Source organism: Canis lupus, chromosome 20 (genome assembly GCF_011100685.1).
Source record: "Canis lupus familiaris isolate Mischka breed German Shepherd chromosome 20, alternate assembly UU_Cfam_GSD_1.0, whole genome shotgun sequence".
Classification (NCBI taxonomy): Eukaryota; Metazoa; Chordata; class Mammalia; order Carnivora; family Canidae; genus Canis; species Canis lupus.
The window spans coordinates 45,713,953-45,733,164 of NC_049241.1; the positions used below are offsets into that span (position 1 = coordinate 45,713,953).

Consider the following 19,212-nt stretch of genomic DNA (forward strand, 5'->3'; position numbering starts at 1 on the left):
GAGAGTGAAAAGAAGGGGCTGCATCCAGCCTGGGGAGGGGAGACATAATCGCATTCCTGTCCAAGATGTTGAAAACATTTTGTCTTTCAAGCTGCTAGTTGATTTTGGTTCTCTGCGCTTAAGGGGTAGTCTTGGAGCAGAGGGTAGAAGGTTGGGATATCAGATTGGAAAAGGAAGGCAAGAAAGAAAAGCATAAATGCCACCATCACAAGTAGGCATACTTATTGTAGAAAGTGTGGTTATGTGGACGCTGTGTCGGCAGGATCCTGGTGGGGAGCACGGGGCGCTCTTAAATGCCACAGATGGGGAAAGTGAATGAAGGTGCTGTAGACAAAGATGTGGTCAGGTTTGAGGATGGTGAGCAGCCTGGAGCTAGAGCATCAGCTAGAGGATGTTTCCACCAGTCAGTAAATGGGACAGGAAGAGGAAATGGTTTATGGGGACCTCGAGGAGGGTGGCTGCTGGAGGAGAGGGTGGCAGACAAGAGCCATGGCCCTCAGTAGAAGAACGTAACCCCGATCACACGGAGGTCTACCAGGGAGTAAGTACTGTGACCTCTTTCCTCCTCTGATCTGTTGGTGTCACCCAAAGACTGAATCCATTGTGCCCAGAGGGCAAGGGAGCCAACTGAGGCAGCCCACAGTGACAGCTTCCGAGGAAGGGTGGAAGGTGGCTTGTTATCCACAAAGTGTTGTTCAGATGAGTTTTAATATTGAGCACACTTTGCTTCAGCAGAAGTCAGGACCAGAGGCTTTGCTCTGATGCCCTGGTTATCACAATGCTGAGACTCTACACCTATAAGGAGCTGTCCTGCTCACCAGGGCTCCACACGTCCTCACTCACCATCACAATACACCTGAGCCTTCACTCAGATGCTCCCATTTCACACCTGGGGAAACTGAGACTCAGGGGACCTAATGGTTTCTTCATGTACTCATTTAGAAAACCACTTATCAAGCTCCTCCTGTGCCCAATACTGTTCTTCATCTGATGGAGCCCCTGGGTGCAGTCCCTACCCTCTCCTAGCTTACACCATCCTGGAGAAGTCAGACAATTAAAGATGAGCCACAAACACAAGAAAAAAGCAGTGCAGTAATGGAGATACCATAGGTGACAGGAGAGGTGACTCGGGGCTGTAGAGATTGGGAGGTGAACGAGATGCCATTTACATGGAAGCCTGGTTGTGTATTTAGAGGAAGAGTGAGGCTCCAGCAGGAGCATAAAGATGCAAAAGCCCTAAGGCAGGAACACGAAGGCAGGCAGTGTGACTAGAGACTGACCACCCAGGCCAGACCAGAAAGGCTGGTCTTGGGGGAACCTCTGGAAGGCTTTGAATAGGGGAGAGCCTAGGGAATGTTTTTAAAAAATCACTTTGGCTCCTAGGTGAAGGGATTGTGAGGGGTGGGGTGGAAGCAGGGAGGTCAGCTAGGAGCCATTTTAGGGGGTTAGAGAAGTCTAGTGTTGGCTGGGTTCGGTGGGTTCAGGATCTGCTTTGAGGCAGGGCTCCTGGTCCTTTCTAATGGATGGGCCGTGGAGCATGAGAAAAAGAGGAATCAGGACTGAGTTCCTGAATGTCTAGCTTACTTAATTGGATGCATGTGGAGCTTAAACTCACTGAGACAGAGAAGAAGGCTGGAGAGAAACCCCAGGTCCGTGTGTTGGCTATGTCTTGCCTGAGATAGATATATTTCCCCAAAAGAGTGCTGGCAAGAATGTGGGAAACTGAAACTCTGAGACATTGTTGTTGGCGGGACCATAAAATGGTGCAGTCGCCTTGAAAAAAATCTGGCAGTTCCTCAAAATATTAAACAGTTACCATATGGCCTAGTATTTCCATGCCTTGGTTTAGACCTGAAATAATTAAAAACATACATTCACACAAAGACTTGTGGATGTTCACCGCAGCATTACTCACAATAGCCAAACACTGTAAATACCTTAATGTCCATCAACTAACGAATGGTCAACCCAACATGGTCCGACCATACGATGGAATATTATTTGGCCACAAAAAGGAATGAACCCAGATGAACCTTAAAAACACAATGCTGAGTGAAAGAAGCCAGACACCAAAGACCACATGTTGTATGATTTCATTTACATGAAACGTCTAGAACGGTCAAATCCAGAGACAGCAAGCCAGTTAGTGGCTGCCAGGGGCTGGGGGAGAGACTCCTAATGGTATGAAATTTTCTTTTGGGTGACTGAAAATGTTCTGGAACCAGATAGAGGTGACCGGTTGCCCAACTTTGAACACTAAATGCCACTAGATTGTACAACTTCCAAGGGCTGATATTATGGTATGTGAGTGACACCTCAATTAAAAACAAATCAGTAGGGACGCCTGGTTGGCTCAGTGGTGTGATCCTGGGATCAAGTCCCGCATTGGGCTCGCCATGGGAACCTGCTCTCCCTCTGCTTATGTTTCTGCCTCTCTGTATCTCTCATGAAGAAATAAATAAAATCTTAAAAAAAAAAAAAAAAGAACCACACAGATCAGTAGGAGTTGGCCAGGCATGCAGTGTGGGAACAATGGTTCATGCATAAGAGATAGCAGGAGGAAAGGCATGGAAGCCAGACACAGGCTGGAAATGACCAATTGTGGTGGAAGGAGAAGAGCCCCAGGGTGGTGGTGCCAGCCAGGGAGCCTGGGCTCTTCCCCAGGGTGAGGGAGGCCCTTGAAAGGTTTGAGGCAAGGTCGCAGCCTGCAGCCACCTCTCCTTAGAGAGGCTCTCCCTCTTCCACATGCCCTCTAGGCTTCTCCCTCCTCGTCCCTCACACACCACTCACCCAACCCCTGCTGCTCCTGGCCCACGTGCTGATGCCAGGCTGGGGTTTTCTCTTCCCACATCACAGGGACAGACATCCCCTCTGTACACATCTGTCCAGGAGCCCTCTGTAAAGGAGAGGCTTGGGGCGGAGTGCCTTCTGATCCTGGCTCTCCTCCAGACTTAACAAGTCTTGCTCCCTGGGGGCAAGTCACAGAACTTCTCATTACACACACACACACACACACACACACACACACACACACACACAACCAAAAAACAAAGCTCTTGGGGCGCCTGGGTGGTGCAGCTGGTACAATCATCTGACCCTTGGTCATGATCTCAGGGTCCTGGGACGAAGCCCCACATCAAGCTCCACACTCAGCATGGAGTCTGCTTGAAATTCTCTCGCTCTCTCTCCCTCTCCCTCTGCCCCTCCCGCTCCTGCTGTCTCTAAAATAAATAAAATCTTTAAAAAGTAGATGATATTTCAAGCCATCTAAAGGCATGGGTTTTTTTTTTAAGATTTTATTTATTTATGCATGAGAGACATAGAGAGAGAGAGGCAGAGACACAGGCAGAGGGAGAAGCAAGCTCCATGCAGGGAGCCCGACATGGGACTCGATCCTGGTCTCCAGGATCCCACCCCAGGCTGAAGGCGGCGCTAAACTGCTGAGCCACCAGGGCTGCCCTAAAGGCATGGATCTTAAAGGCATCTTGCTAAGTGAAAGAAGCTGGTTTGAAAAGGCTGTACATTGTGGGATTTTAGGCGTGTGACCTGGAAAAAGCAAGACTATGGGGACCGTAAAAGATCCATGGTTGCCAGGGGTTGGGATAGGAGGGATGAAAAGATGAAGCATAGGGGATTTTTAGGGCAGAGAAACTGTGATACCATCACAGGGGACACATGTCAACACGCACAGAATGTACAACGCAGAGTGAATGTGAATGGAAACTGTGAACTGTAAATAATGATAAAGCATGAACACAGACTCATCAATCACAACAAATGCAGTGTAGTAAGGCAAGATGTAAACAGTAAGAGAAACAGCAGTGCAGGGTGAGAGAGTATATGGGAAGTCTGCACTTTCCACTCGTTTTTTTTTATAGACCTGTAATTGCTGTAGTAAATAAAGTTTGTTGTTATTTAATTAAAAAGACAAACACAGAGCCTGTTGCTGGGAGTCACCAGGATTATTTTCCTGCCAGCTCAGAGGGAGTTTCTGACCCTGCTGAGAGTCCCCGGCTTTGGAACAAGAAAGGTCCCTCTGGCCTGCTTTCTTGCCAGGAGCCGCTGGCGTTAACTTCACGCCTCCTCTCATGCCTCCGTTCTCTTATCTGTACAATGGGGACCATGGTGGTTGTGAGGTCTGGTGGGATGTTACTTTATCAGCATACCAAGGGCGCTCCATCCCGGCGGCAGCAGGTCCTTCTCCTGCCTCCCTCACCTTGGGGACCACGGGCATCCAAGGACCAGCCCCACCCATGGATGAACCAGGGCCATCCCAATGAACCAGGTTTATCCATGGATGAACCATCCCAACCAGGGCCTCGTCCATCCCCTGCCCCCACCCCATCCATCCCCAGGGCTGCCCCCTCAGTGTCTCCTCCCAGAAAATGCCCAATCATCACAAACCTTTGCTCCTCTGTCCCCTGAAGTGGAGACAAGATGAGACAGATGTTGTAATACTGGAGGAGGAACAGCAGAAGTGAGGATTAAGTATATAAACTCTGGAGTTGCATGTCCCGGCTGGAAGGTCTTTTTCAGCCCTCACCGAGAGCTATGGCCACCCTGGGGCACCCTTCAGAACCCACAGCAGATCAGTCCCTCCCCTGGGACTGAGCCCCCAGAGGCTGCAGGGAGGCAGCAAGGACCCTAACTGCTAATGGGCAGGCAACCTGTGCTCCAGCCCCAGAGGCCTTGCAGCTCCAGGCCACAGAGGGCAGTGAGAAAAGGTCACGTCTTGCTCTTGTCACATGATCACGAGTTCTCTGGCAAAAAGTCCTGCCTTCTGAAACTCAGAAAGGGTTTTGTGCCATGTGGAGACAGACAGTAAATAACCAGGATTCAGGCATGGGACACACTACAGCTTTATTTCTTGAATTCAACTAGGAAACAAAACCTTGGTGCGTGTAAAGGCCCCCGTGCGACAGCCCTGGCCTCAGTGTTTGAGGGGCTGGATGCTGCTGCAGCAGGAGGGAGGGACGGACAGTCTGGGCGGCCAGTCCTAACAACAGGAGTCCAGGATGTGCCACCAGCAAGGCCGATGGGGAGGTCTGAGCCATCCTGGCTGGTTGTCCAGGAGGTCACCACCAACACAGTGTCTGAACTGTCACCAACAGGCCAGTGTGGCTATTCAACGGGCTGGGACCCCCCAGGGCCCAGAAGTCCATCTCGGACACCACCCCCTAAGCAGAAGACCTCCCCCTACACCACTGCCACTCCTATGGGTCCCACCAGCAGCCATGCCAGATGGGGACACCCAAGAGGCCTCTGCCAGGGTGAGCGTCTAAAAGGTGAGCCAAACAGCCACCGAATCCAGTCTTCAAGGCTCCTATAGCCAGGGCTCCATGAGGCGCCTAAAAGGAGACATCTGGGCAGGGGCAATGTCCAAGTGGTAACAGTCGATTCTGGAAGCTTCTGGGCTTCAGGAAGGGCAGACAGGGTGTGGGAGACCCACCAAAGATGGTTAAGTGCAAAAGGCAACTGGCTCAGCCTGGGAGATTTTGGCTGGCGGGGAGGTCTCTTGATGATGCCCTCTTACACCCAGGTGGGCGGGGCAGACCACCCGAGGCTCCTCCTTCAGGAGGGAGGATGGAGGGTCACCGGAGCTCCTACGGGGCTATGATGCCTGGAGCCCAGCAGCCTGGGGAGGTCTGGACTGAGGCTCCTTAAGGCACAACAGAGAGAGAGGCCAGGAGGCTCCACTCTGGGTCCATGACCCAGCAAGGATGACCCACCGAGGCCCCATGGGCAACTGGCCCTGCACACCTGCAGATCCCAGGAGAGAGCAGCAGAGGAGAAAGACAGAAGAGGTGAGGGCAGATGGGGCCCAGGGGAGGCTGAGAAGCAGGGAGGAGAGACACACACACAAACTCAGGAGCCGGAATTCAGGCAGGAGAGAGCCCAAAGGAAGAAAGAGGAGCACGAAAGGTACAGAGCCATAGGCTCCTGCTGGGGTCCAGTTGTCTGGCACCAGGAAGCCCCACCTGGTGCATCTGGGCCAGCCCCTCCCCGGGCAGGGCTGTCTGGCTCAAGCCTGGCTTACTGGCAGGGCCTGGCTGGGAGTCTCTAGCAGGTAGAAGAGTGGTGTCAGAGGGCAAAGGCACCCGAGCAGATGCGGGTGTAGACACTCTGGTCCAGGGGCAGGTAGTGGCCCTGCTTCAGGTCCAGGAAGAAGAGCCGGTCCGAGGTCTGGCGTGGGTCAAAACCCTCATGCTGTAGTCGAGTCTTCTGGATCTTGAAGGTGCCTGTTGGGGCAGGGATGTGGTACTCAGCAGGGGGAGTTTCTAGGAACCCCAAACTCACCATCCTGTCCTCCACCTCCAGGCTTTGGCAGAGGCCATGCCCTTGGCTGGAAACATTCTTCCCCATTGTGCCTGCCTGATTCTCCCTTGTCCTTCAGATCCTGACGTCATGCCTCCTCCTCCAGGGAGCCCTCCCTGACCATTACCCCATCACAGACCCATACACTATGTACTCCCTGCCTGGGCACGTGTCCACTGCCCACAAGACCATGGCAGGGCTGAGTCTGTCACATCGTAGGTCAAGGATCAGCAGCTTGTAGCTAAGGGCCAAATTTGGCCCATCATCTGTTTTATAAACAAGTTTTATTGGCACGAAGCTACACTCACTTGTTTACACACCATCTATGGCAGCTTTTGCACAACAGAGGCAGAGGTAAGTTGTTGGGACAGAGACAGCATGGCCCAAAAAACTGAAAATATTTACTATCTGGTCCTTTAAGAAACAGTTTGCAGGATGCCTGGGTGGCTCAGTGGTTGAGCATCTGCCTTTGGTTCAGGGCATGATCCCGGGGTTCTGGGATCAAGTCCTGCATCGGGTGCCCCGCAGGGAGCCTGCTTCTCCCTCTGCCTGTGTCTCTGCCTCTCTCTGTGTGTCTCTCATGAATAAATAACTAAAATCTTAAAAAAAAAAAAAAAGAAAGAAACACTTTGCATTCCTTGCAGTGGACAATTAAAGAAACCCTTCATGTAAGATAAGGCTAAAGGGAAGGGGGAGTAGGAAAAAACCAAGGCAGGACACCTGTGTGCTTTAGAATTAGGAAGGTTTCTCATTTTAAAGAAAACTTCAAAAGCACAAACCATAAGATTTTTTTCTTTAAAGGGTAACTTTGTATCAAAATTAAGGACTTGGGGATCCTTGGGTGGCTCAGCGGTTTAGCGCCTGCCATTGGCTCACCGCGTGATCCAGGGGTCCCGGGATCAAGTCCCGCATTGGGCTCCCTGCATGGAGCCTGCTTCTCCCTCTGCTTGTGTCTCTGCCTCTCTCTCTCTCTCTCTCTCTCTCTCTCTGTGTGTGTGTGTGTGTGTCTCTCATGAATAAATAAATAAATAAATAAATAAATAAAATCTTTAAAAAAAATTAGGACTTCTTTTCAAAAAAGAAGATTAACAGACTCCCAAAGACCCATAAACAAGATTAACAGACTCCCAAAGAGAAGATTCCTGATGTCTGAAATCGCTAAGGAATTAACATCAGAAATATTGGGAGAAACTCTCATAAATCAAAAAGGAAAAGAGAACAAGGCTATATAAAGATGGGCAAAAGACACAGACAGGTGATTTACAGGAGCGGGAACCTCACAGGTAGCAGATGATTGGCTCAAATTTCCTAGTCATCAGAAAAAGGCAGGAAATGGAAGAAATGCACCAAACACTGCAGAACACCTAGTGGGGCTGGGATGGAGGAATGGGAATACATAATGATGCAAATAAAAAAGGGCCCTGGACGAGCTGGCCACGAGCCACTGTAATCAGACTTGGCACCGGGGCCTGAACTGGGATAAATAAGCAGATAGTTGCTGAACCGACAGACAGATGGACGGACAGAGAGGCGGGAGGCCACACCTGTGGTGTCCACTTGGGGCAGGAGGCGGAGGAAGATGGGCCGGGCATAGGGTGCGAGCACCTTCTGCAGCTCTTGGTACAGCGCATTGGGGCTCAGCTGGCCGTGGGGGTCCGCGATGGCCGCCATGCCTGCTTTGCCCTCCACTCCTAGGGACAGAGGTTTGGCTGAGAACACCCCACCTGTTGTCCCACCACAGGACTGGATACACCCTCAAACAGAGGCTCCTGGCCTCTGATCTCCAGTCCCTTCCATCTGAAATAACATTTGCTAAAGCAGTAACCATTTTATTGAGTGCCTGCTGCACTCTCCGCAACCCTGAGACAGTTGCTTTCATGATCCCATTTTCTGGATAAAGAAACTGAGGTTGATTATCATGCATGAGGGGTGATTCCAGATCCAGTGCTCCCATTCAGGCTGCCATGTGCAGTTACCCAGGTTGAGCACTGTGCAAGGGCACCTGTACCTCCAAGCTTGTGCAGGTTGAGCTCCTCTGGGGCTGCCATACCCTAGGACCACCCATCCCCACAACCCCAGCTTGCCTGGCACAGCCACCCCATACACAGCCACGTCTGTCTGTCCCAGCAGGCGGCTCAGCACGCCCTCCACCTCTGTAGTGGAGACATTTTCCCCACGCCAGCGGAAGGTGTCCCCGCTGCGGTCCCTGAAGTACATGTAGCCCAGCTCATCCATCACCAGCACGTCACCTGGCAGAGGGGAGAAGGTAGGATGAGATGGTGGCCCACCATCCCCACAGCCAGCCCTCCCAGGGTCTTCGCACCTGAGATGTAGGCACTGTCGCCCTTGCGGAAGACACTGTGAGCAATCTTCTTGCTGGTGGCACTCTCGCTGATGTAGCCATCGAAACGACGCAGCGGGTCCTGCTGGTTGATCTGGCCCACAAGGAGGCCGGGCTCCCCTGAGGAGGAGGCCACCCTCAGGCTGCGCTGGGTGGGCAGGGGGTGGGGGCCCCAGTTCCCCAGGGGACTGGGCAGGGCCTGGCTCACCAGCCTGGCACGGGATACAGAGGCCCTGGGCATCCCGGAGTAGTTCCATGGTGTCCTCATTGACCTTCACTAGCCGGATGGGGTACACGTGGGGCAAGATACGGCTGTTAAAGCCACAGGAGCCAACCTGGGATGGAGTAAGCTGAGTCGTTGAGGAGCCCCAGGGTGGCACAGTGTTCTCCCCACTGACACCTTGCCTCTCCTGCCCCAGGGCCTGAAATGAGCACCTGCATGTTTCCTGAACTCTGTGACCTCGGGTGATCCGAAAAAGAGGGTATTAAGGGCCGTGCCTCCTTCCCAGGACCCACGCCCCCTCCTTCCACCTTCCCAGCCCCCTTCGAAATCATACAAGGAAATCTGCTGACTGGTCACCACTTCCTCGTCCATAAATCCCTCTATGCTGGCAGGAAGTAAACGCCTAGAGTGACCCTGGAGCCTGCTACCTGCTGCATGTCACCTTGTCTGGCTCAGTCCTATACGTAGAAAGGTCTGTCTCATGGAGTTTGTGCTGCTGTATGCTGTTGGGTATGTTTGTTACAGCAATTTCTGTGGCCGGCCAGAGTATCTTCTGGGGCTGTCTGTTCAACAGATTTGCACGGGGCAGTGCCTTGTTCTCAGGTACTGGGGCCCCAAAACTGAGACAGAGACAAAAGGCACTTGCTTTATTACTATTTATTTATTTATTACTATTTTCCTGATCTGTGCCTGATTTGGTAAGACTTGATAAGAGAGTAGCATCCTAGGGCACCTGGGTGACTCAGTGGTTGAGGGTCTGCCTGTGGCTAGCGGTGTGGTCCCAGGGTCCTGGGATCGAGTCCCACATTGGGCTCCCCTGCGGGGAGCCTGCTTTTCCCTCTGCCTGTCTCTGCCTCTCTGTGTGTGTCTCTCATGAATAAATAAGTAAAATCTTTAAAAAGAGAGAAAGGGAGAGAGAAGGGTCCTACTCAGGCGAACGGAGACAGTGATTACTAATCATAAAAGCATCTGCAGGCAGCCTGCTACCTGGGGGTGCTGTGCTGTGCTCATGATCTGTTGGGTGATTCAAACAAACCCAATGAGCTGTCATCCTCGTTTACAGAGGACAAAACCGAAGCCCAAGGAGTCCGAGTGACTCACCCAGCAGGAGGGGGTGAGCACCCCAACCCTGGCCCTGGATGCCCCAGAGCCCTGCTCTCCCCTGCCACCTCCGCGGGTGGGAACTGAGGCTGAGAAAGGCCGAGGCCCTCGCCCACGGTACACAGCAGCGCCGGGGACTCGGCCTCCGCCCCCCCCCCCCCCGCCCCGTGGAAGGCAGGGCCGGGGAGGCGGAGGTCCAGCGCTCGGGGCCCCCTGCGCCCGCGCCGCGCCCACCTTGCCGTCCATGTTGGCGATGCTGCAGTTGCACTCGGTGGCCCCGTAGAACTCGCCGATCTGGCGCACGCCGAAGCGCTCGGTGAACTCCTCCCAGATGGCGGGCCGCAGCCCGTTGCCCACCGCCAGGCGCACGCGGTGCCGCCCCTCGGCCTCGCGCACCGGCTGCTTCAGCAGGTAGCGGCAGATCTCCCCGATGTACTGGACCACCTGGCGGAGAGGCGGGGAAGCGAGCGGTGGGCGGCCCGAGGGGCCCGAGGGGCGTCGCCCCCCAGCCCCGGCGCTCCAGGAACAGATCGGCCTTAGGGGGGCCGCTAGGAGAGCCTCGGTTAGGCCTCCCCCTTGCTGCATCCTCGCTAGGGGCCGGGCGAGGGGATGCCCTCAGCGTCCCCCGCGCCCCCTCTGCGGCCCTCTCGGTCCCCTCAACCCCTCGCCGCTTCAGGGACCCCCGCGTGCGCCGCAGGCAGTGCAGGCAGGCGGCCCGCACCGCTGACACCCCACAGGGCAGCCCTCAATCCAGAGCCGGTGGACGCTGCCCCCCAGAGCCGCGGCTCGCTCGGGGAGCGTCTCCACGCTGCCTCCCGGAGCCCCAGGTGCCCGCAGGGTCACCTGCTCCTCGGGGCCCCTCTGCTGAGCTCCTTCCCTGACTCCAGGTGCCTTCCAGTCCTCATCTCTGGGTTGACTTCGGAATGATTACACAACCCCCCAACCTCATTTTACTGAGAGTCACGAACTGTTAAGTAAGTGACTGGACCAAACCTGATAAGTGGCGGAGGTTGATTTGACTCTGGGCAGCCTGGCTCCCATGAATGAAACAGTTACATGCTCGGGATTAACTGCTAAATTGAGCATCACGGCTTCAAAGTGCTAGCAGCTTCCCTTCACACACAGGATAAAGTCCAAATTTCTGCCAGTGGCTAATTCCCTCTGGCTCCACCGCCCTCACTGCCTCCTCAGGGCCTTTGCACATGCTGTGCCCTCTGCCTGGAGGGTTCTTCTCCCAGATGGAGATGGGCCTTCCACTTTTGGGTCAAAGATCCACTGCCACAGAGAGGCATTCCCTGGACAGTGCTTGCTAAATCTCTGATGAATAAACAATTGTGCTAAGTATTCTGTTCGCCAAGCACAGAGCTCACCCATTTAATTCTCCCTACACTCCGCGTTGGACATGAAGGCACTGAGATTCACAGAGGGAAAGAGCCTGCCAAGATCATCAGCTGCTGACCAGGAGGCAAGCCCAGGGTGGGACAAGATGGTGCTCACTCTGTCAGTTGGCCCCTAAGTTCAGGTCTGTGCTTTGCCTGTGGCCCAGCCCACCCCATCTCCAGGGGAAGGTAGGACATGCCCAGCCAATCACCCCAGTCCATCACCAGCTACTAATTGGTTCAAGGAAGACCACCTGATCAGAGTTAGGCCAATGAGAATCAGCCCCGGGACTTCTGATAAATTGGGAGGAGGAGAGAGGCTCTTTTCCTCCTGAAGCTGCTTGGAACCTTCCCGGAGAAGCAGGGCTGGGAAGGAAGCTGCGCACTGAGGAAGGAGAAACACAATAAATGGAGAGAGAGGGGACCCCTGGATGGCTCAGAGGTTTAGCACCTGCCTTCGGTCCAGGGCATGATCCTGGAGTCCCAGGATTGAGTCCCGCATGGGGCTCCCTTCATGGAGCCTGCTTCTCCCTCTGCCTGTATCTCTGCCTCTCTCTCTCTCTCTCTCTCTGCATCTCTCATGAATAAATAAAATCTTTAAAAAAAAAAAAGAAAGAAAAAAGAAATGGAGAGAGACAGAGGCCCTCCTGGATCAGGCTGTGCCTGAAGCCATCCCCATATGGCCTCCTCAGGTCCATGAGCTAATAAATCCCCTTCTTCAGGAAGCCAGGGTTTAGGTTAGGGTTTTGGCTCCTGTCAAATGACACGAAGTCCTGCCCAAGTGCCCTTGAAACCATCACAAGGTAGTCCCAGCCATGCCCTGAGCAGCTCTCAGCTGTCTTGTCCAGGCCAGGGGAGGAACAAGCCAGCCACGATTGAGGGGACAATGAGCTGAGGGGACAATGACCCCCTCCTCATGGCTCTGAGGCTGTGTCCATGCACTTAGAGCAAACAATTGATCTTCACCTCTGGCCTAGACCCTCAGACAGAACCGAGGGGCTGAAGGGAAGGCAACTCGGGTCAGTTCAGAGAGGCAGACACCAGATGCCCTATGCCAAGACCTCCAGACCACAGGGTGGCAACAGGATAGAAAATGGAAGTGGGGGGCACCTGGCTGGCTCAGTCCGTTAAGCATCTGCCTTTGGCTCAGGTCATGATCCCAGGGTCCTGGGATTGAGCCCCACATCAGGCTCCCTGCTCAGTGGGGAGTCTGCTTCTCCCTCTGGCTCTCCCCATTGCTTGTGCACCCATGTGCTCGCTCACTCTCTCTTGCAAATAAATAAAATCTTTCCTTTAAAAAAAAAAAGGGAGGTGGGAGTGGGGTAAATGGATGATGGACATTAAGGAGGGCACGTGATATAATGAGCACTGGGTGTGACTGATAAATCACTGAACTCTACCTCTGAAACGAATCAAACACTATATGTTAATTAACTGAATTTAAAATTTTTAAAAAGATTGGATGAATAAAAAAAAAAACTGGGAGCAGGTCATCATCCAGGGACCCTACTACAACTCCCATGTCAGGTGACCTTGTACACCAAGTACCACACCCTGGTGGGTATGGAAAGATAAAGACGCCACTTACTCAGTCCCCCAGGGATGGGGAGGGGTCCAGTCACCTGTTTCCTGCCTGTCTGTTGCTATGTAGCTAAGAAAGCGGGTTCTAAACAGCCGCTGTTGCCTCCCTTGTGGTTTGGGTCTGTGGCCATCACTCCCGATATAGCAGCAGCCATGCAGTTCCCCCATCCAACAGTCAGGGGATGCGATTTCTGAACCCAAATGCATGCGCTTGTTTTATCGACATCCTTGTTTAACTTTGACCTTTGAGGATTCTGTCCTCTATTCCTTAAAGAGCCCCTCAGTGTCTACTGGGTACCTTCGCTTGACACAGAAACTCCCCTTCCTAGAAACAGAACAGGGGGCACCTGGGTGGCTCAGTTGGTTAAGTGTCTGCCTTCCGTGCAGGTTGTGATCTTGGAGTCCTGGGATGGAGCCCCACATCAGGCTCCCTGTTCAGAGGGGAGCTTGCTTCTCCCTCTCCCCTGCTCATGCTCTATCTCTCTCTCTCAAATAAATAAAATCTGAAAGAAAGAGAAAGGAAGAAAAAGAGAGAAGAAAGAAGGAAGGAAGGAAGGAAGGAAGGAAGGAAGGAAGGAAAGAAAGAAAGAAAGAAAGAAAGAAAGAAAGAAAGAAAGAAAGAAAGAAAGAAAGAAAGAAAGAAAGAAAGAAAGAAAGAAAGAGAGAAAGAGAGAAAGAAAGAAGAAAAGACAACACTATCAAGGGTCTGGAGACAGGAACAATGTCCAATAGAGCAGTACGTCAAGGACAAGGAGAGGGACCATCAGACACCATGAACCTCCCAGAAAAAAAAAAAAAAAGCTGAACTTGAAGGCCATCAAATATCTAGACCAGGGGTTCTTAACTCTGTCCCCCCGCCCCCTGCAACACCTGGCAATACCTGGAAACATCTCTAATGATCACAACGGGAGAGGTAGGGGAGGTGATACTGGCATCTAATGATTCGGGTCAGGAGTGCTGCTGAATATCCTACAGTGCACAGAATGCCCACCCGCACCCCAGAGAATGATCCAGCCCCAAATATCCTTAGCATTATGGTTGGAAAATGCTGTGCTGGACCCAACAACTCTCAATGGACAGGAAATACCAGGGACAGAGGAACATGTTAAGGGACACCCCAGCAACATCCAGACAGGGAAAATACTACAGGACACACAACCCTTCAGTAAGTGCCTTACAAAATGGAAGAAAGGAGAGACAAGGGGCTCCTACAGATGAAGGGATTCTCATGAGACACATCGACTGGTCAAAATGTGTGGGTCTTATCTAAAAAGGATTTTTTTTTTCAAATTATAGAAATGGGGAAAACCAAATTTTGACACAATGAGACACGGGGGTTGAGCCGCTGCCCGGATTTCTGATGATGCTGAGAGCTCACTGTCACTTTTTAGCTGTGATGATGGTGCTGAGCTTATAGGGTTTTAGGGTTTTTCCCCCCCCTTTTTTTGTTGTTGTGTTCACATGTATGGAACATAAAATTTACCATCTTAAGCACTGTTAAGTGTACCGTTCAGTACTATACTTTTTTAAGATTTTATTTATTTATTCATGAGAGACAAGAGAGAGAGAGAGAGGCAGAGACATAGGCAGAGGGCAGCCCCGGTGGCGCAGCGGTTTAGCGCCGCCTGCGGCCTGGGGTATGATCCTGGAGACCCTGGATCGAGTCCCACGTCGGGCTCCCTGCATGGAGCCTGCTTCTCCCTCTCTCTCTGCCTGTGCCTCTGCCCCTCTCTCTCTCTCTGTGTGTGTGTCTCTATGAATAAATAAATAAAATCTTAAAAAAAAGAGAGAGAGAGAGACATAGGCAGAGGGAGAAGCAGGCTCCCTGTTGGGAACCCAATGCAGGACTCAATCCCAGGACCCCAGGATCATGACTTGAGCCAAAGGCAGACGTTCAACCACTGAGCCACCCAGGTACCCCCCCCTTTTTAAAGATTTTTCGCTTCAGTAGTTTAAGGACACTCACACTGTTCTGCAGCCACCACCATCCATCAGAACGCCTTTCATCTTGTAGAACTGAGATTCTGTCCCCACTAACCGCTGACTCCCCGCCCCCCCCAGCCCCAGGTGTTTGCCATCCTCCTTCTTTATGACTGACTGTGTCGACTCTAAGCCCCTCATCAAAGTGGAATCATACAGCACTTGTCTTTGGTGACCAGCTTCTTTCACTCAGCACGATGTCCTCAAAGTCTATCCATGTTGCAGAATGTGCAAGAATTCCTTCCTCTTTAAGGCTAAATAATATTCCATCATATGAATACACCACATGGTGCTTGTCTATCCACCTGCTGATGGACACTGGCTTGCTGCCACTTTTTCGCCATTGTGAATAATGCTGCTTGTTGTGAATGTGGCTATATGAAAGACTCTGCTTTCCATTCTTTTGTTTTAAAAACCGTCCTTACCAGACACAAAAGGCTACACAGTGTGATTCCCATTTACAAGAAACATCTGAAACAGGCAAACCCAAACCCATAGAGAGAAAAGGTAGATGAGGGGTTGGTTGCCCAGGGGCTGGGGGATGAGGGGACAGGGATGAGGGGTGAGTGCTAATGCAGATGGGCTTTCCCTTTGGGGGGATGCAAATGTTCTGGAATTAGAGTGATGGTTACGCAGCACTGTGCATATATATACTAAACACTACTGAGCTGTCCACTTTAAAAATGGTTTATTTTATACGAATTTTGCCTCAAAAACAAAATAGTTCTCATCTTTCAGAGATTTTCCTCAAACATCTATGACGGAAACACACTGCTCTCTGGGGCTTGCTTCGCAATGATGCAGAAGGAGGAAAGTGGGTGGGGCTGGCCAGGGGCAGGATGGGGTGTTCGAAGGCCCCTGGGGCCAGTGACAGATGCCTGGCCTATACTTTCTGTCCATGTTCGTGAGTACAGGCTTTGCCCACTACCCCCAAAGCAGAGTGTTCCTAGGAAAGCTTTCACAAGTTGAAATGGCATAAAGCAAAGCATATCCCTTGCTTTCCAAAAGTCTGAAATACACCACTTCACTTTTATGAAAGATCCATTAAATGGGTGTTTTCGAAAAAAAGAAAAATCTTCTTCGGATTTCTTTTGGTTTAGTGAACTCAGGTATCGATGTAGGTCTTTCCCCAAAGTGAAGCGATGCAACTGGAGCTTTCAGAAAGTAGGGGATACGTACATTCACAACTCTCAATTATCAAGTTCGTACAAAAACAGACTGCCTTGTCTTTCAAGACTTGATTTAACAATGTACCTCAAGAACTCCCCACAAGCAAAATGGAAAATCCTCAAAAGTGAGCAGATCACAGTTGTTGCCCCAAAGGGTCCCCAGGATGCCAGCCCAGAGCCTCCACCCTGCCCAGCTGTGTGACCTGGGAAGCCGGTCTGATCTCTCTGGGCCCCATCTGTCCAAGGTGAGGTGGTCACCTGCCAATTTGCCAGTCCCTGGCCACACCCCATTCTCTCCTCTCCTCACCCCTTCTCCCTGGAAGAAGGTGCTAGCACCTGTATTCCTACCCCCAACAGGGCCCTGAAATCCTCAGCCTGGTTTCCTTTCACTGTGGAGGGGAGAAGAGAGGAAAGGATGGGTCCCAGCCCCCTTCTCTCCCTGATCCAGGACTGTGGATGTCCTCCACCTCTACTCATGCTTACGCCTCTGGAAGCCCCACACCTTGTGGCCCTAGCCAGCCCAGGGTGGTGGCTGTACCCACTGGTTTTATTTCCTGATTTCCTGCAGCCACCAGCAGGGAAGACTCCTGGGGCACAGGGTGTATTCCTTAGAGAACTCAGGCAGCCTGGGACCAATCCCAGTTGCAGGACAGGCCTCAGTTTCCCCACCTGCAAAATGGTCTTCGTGATGCCTTATGCCCACTCCCACGTAGTCGTAAGGATCCACTGTGTTTACAGGTGGAAGGTTTAGTCTGGGGCTGGGCACAGAGCTCGTGCTCAGGAAACCCCAGCTACCCTCCTGTTCCCCTCCAAAGCAGCCATTCTGGGGTGAGGGGGGTGGTCTGGAGGGGGGCTGGGAGAGTGGCTGCGCCACAGTGGTGGCCCAGCAGGTGGAAGGCGGGACGGCGCAGGAGGGGCGGGGCCTGACCGTGCAGTTGTACTTGACGCAGTCATCCCAGAAGCGGCTGGCTGAGAACTTCTTGCGGAGGACCACCGTCAGCCCGTAGATAAGACACTGCCCCACGCCCATGATGTTCCCTGCAGAGGGCGGGCTCGGTGAGGGGTCCCCAGTCCCTGGCCCCCACCCCGCCCCCACCTGCCCGCGGTACCTGCCGTGTGGTACAGGGGTAGGCAGTCATAGAGCACGTCTGCCACCTGCATGCTGTAGGCGTGGTGGCCGAAGGCTGCGATGCGGTAGTACCTGCGGGAGGCGCGGAGTGCAGGGGCTGGGACTTACATCCTCCAGGGTGTGGGAGTGGGGGAGGCGGTGCAGGGAGGGGGACACAGCAGGGACCCAGGCAGAGCCAGGCCAGCTCACCGGGGTGCAGGAGAGGAACTTGCAGCTAACAATTGTTGATGGTGCTAGGGGCCATGAGGAATACCAGAGAGCAGAGAAACAGAGAGGGGCTGAAGGTGACACAGCCCAAGGGATTAGGGGATTCTGTGGGGCAATGGCAGAGGGAGAGGGGGGTGACATATGAGTTGAGACCTAGTGAGAAGGAGCCATGGAGGTGAGCTGGGGAAGAGCATCTAGGTGGAGGGCACAGCATGTGCAAAGGCCCTGAGGCCAGAAGGACCTTGGCCCATCTAAGGAAGTATAAGGGACTGAAAGGACATGAGCGAGGCGGGAAGAGGAAGAAGAGGACAGCAGAGAATTGTCAGCGGTTGCACAACACGAGTCTGGATTTTTCTCCAAGGGCCAAGGCAGGTACAAGCAAGTCTGGCACAGGGGAGGTCTGATTTAAGATTTTAAACCCTCTGTGGCCCCTGAGGGAGGCAGGGCCATTACGGGCAGGGGCAAGAGCAGTGCTGTCCCGGGATGGGCCATGGGTTTTATCCGATTAAGATAGAAATGTCCCTAAGATTCCCAGCAAGAGCAGAGGGAAGGGGTCTTCCCCACCCCGGAAGACGACCTGGAGTCACTCCCCAAAGCTGGGGAGTAATGCCGGGGTCCCTTACCTGCTGTGCACTACAATGGCAGCCTTGGGCAGCCCCGTGGTCCCTGAGGTATAGATGTAGAAGAGTCGATCTGCAGGAGATGCACGTGTTGGAGACCGAGGACTCGGTGGGTGGGCGGGGGACAGGGTGGGCGTCGGCAGAAGGGCGTCCCACCCTAGCCTCACCATCCATGCCCTTGTCCGGGGGCTGTGCCAGGGGCGCTGTGGAGGCCTCCTTCAGCAACGGGTCCAGGAGCTGGGTGTCTGGCAAGATGCCCTCGGGCCCCAACTCTCCAGAACAGAACTTGAGCAGGCTCTTCCCCAGCTGTCCGCTCACCTCGGCCACCGCTGCAGCCCAAAGCGCATGTCACGGTCAAGGATAGCCAGGGCCCCTCCCAAGGCCTGGGGTGCACCGCACCATCTCCCCGGCCCGGAAAGCCCCGGGCCCCCGCTCAGGGCGATCCCTGCACCCAGCCTCACCTGCCGTCAGCTCCCCTCCGAAGATGAGGGCCTTGGCACCGGAGGTGCCCAGGCAGAAGGCCAGGGGCTCCCGCCGCAGGTTAACATTGAGCAGCGCGGCTTCCACGCCCACCTTGGCCAGGCCCAGCCACAGCCCCACGAACTCCGGCCGGCCCTCCAGGAAGATGGCCACCACGTCACCTGGTGTGAAGCCCAGCTGGCAGAAGAGGTTGGCCACAGCGTTGGAGTAGGCATCCAGCTGTGCGAAGGTCCAACACACGTCGCTGCCCGCGTCCACCAGCGCCAGGCGGTCGGGCTGCTGCTGTGCCACCACCTGGAAGATCCGCGGGATGGTGTGGCGGGCGCGCTGGTGGTGCCGCAGCTCCAGACGGACGCGGATCAGCACCAAGAGGGCACTGGGAGGGGCGATGGAGGGGATGGTGTCACTGGGTGCCCTACCTGGCCTCCAGAAGACTGCTCTGAGCCTCAGCATCTCCATCTGGAGAAAGCGGAGGAAGAGGTCTCTGTGCCCCCAAGGATGCCAAACATTCAACAAGGACCTTTTGGTTGCTGGGTCTCTTGGGGTACCAAGGGCATAGAGAGGGCTATTTACCAACCAACCCAGAAGTACCTAGATTGTCAAAGCTGGCCATGCCATGCCATGTAAATCAGAGTCACTCAGTCCTTCTCCACCAGCTAGCTCAGTGACCCCGAGGGAGCCAGGGTG

At 53.5% G+C, this 19,212-nt stretch overlaps 1 protein-coding gene across 5 annotated transcripts in view; it reads right to left on the minus strand.

Moving 5' to 3' along the window:
- Positions 1–4,835: 4,835 nt before the first annotated feature.
- Positions 4,836–19,212, minus strand: part of SLC27A1 (solute carrier family 27 member 1) — a 31,963-nt gene continuing 17,586 nt past the window's right edge. For 4 of the 5 annotated variants that reach the window (XM_038566903.1, XM_038566905.1, XM_038566906.1 and 1 more), the window contains exons 3-13: positions 18,507–18,901; positions 18,213–18,374; positions 18,049–18,118; positions 17,199–17,290; positions 17,018–17,127; positions 10,215–10,424; positions 8,865–8,991; positions 8,639–8,776; positions 8,400–8,564; positions 7,860–8,006; positions 4,836–6,239 (exon numbers count right to left, since the gene is read on the minus strand). In XM_038566903.1, the coding sequence (XP_038422831.1) occupies positions 6,082–6,239; positions 7,860–8,006; positions 8,400–8,564; positions 8,639–8,776; positions 8,865–8,991; positions 10,215–10,424; positions 17,018–17,127; positions 17,199–17,290; positions 18,049–18,118; positions 18,213–18,374; positions 18,507–18,901 (1,774 nt within the window). In that variant the 3' untranslated portion in view covers positions 4,836–6,081. The remainder of the gene's footprint in view (positions 6,240–7,859; positions 8,007–8,399; positions 8,565–8,638; positions 8,777–8,864; positions 8,992–10,214; positions 10,425–17,017; positions 17,128–17,198; positions 17,291–18,048; positions 18,119–18,212; positions 18,375–18,506; positions 18,902–19,212) is intronic. The other variant, XM_038566907.1, reaches the window with a different exon arrangement.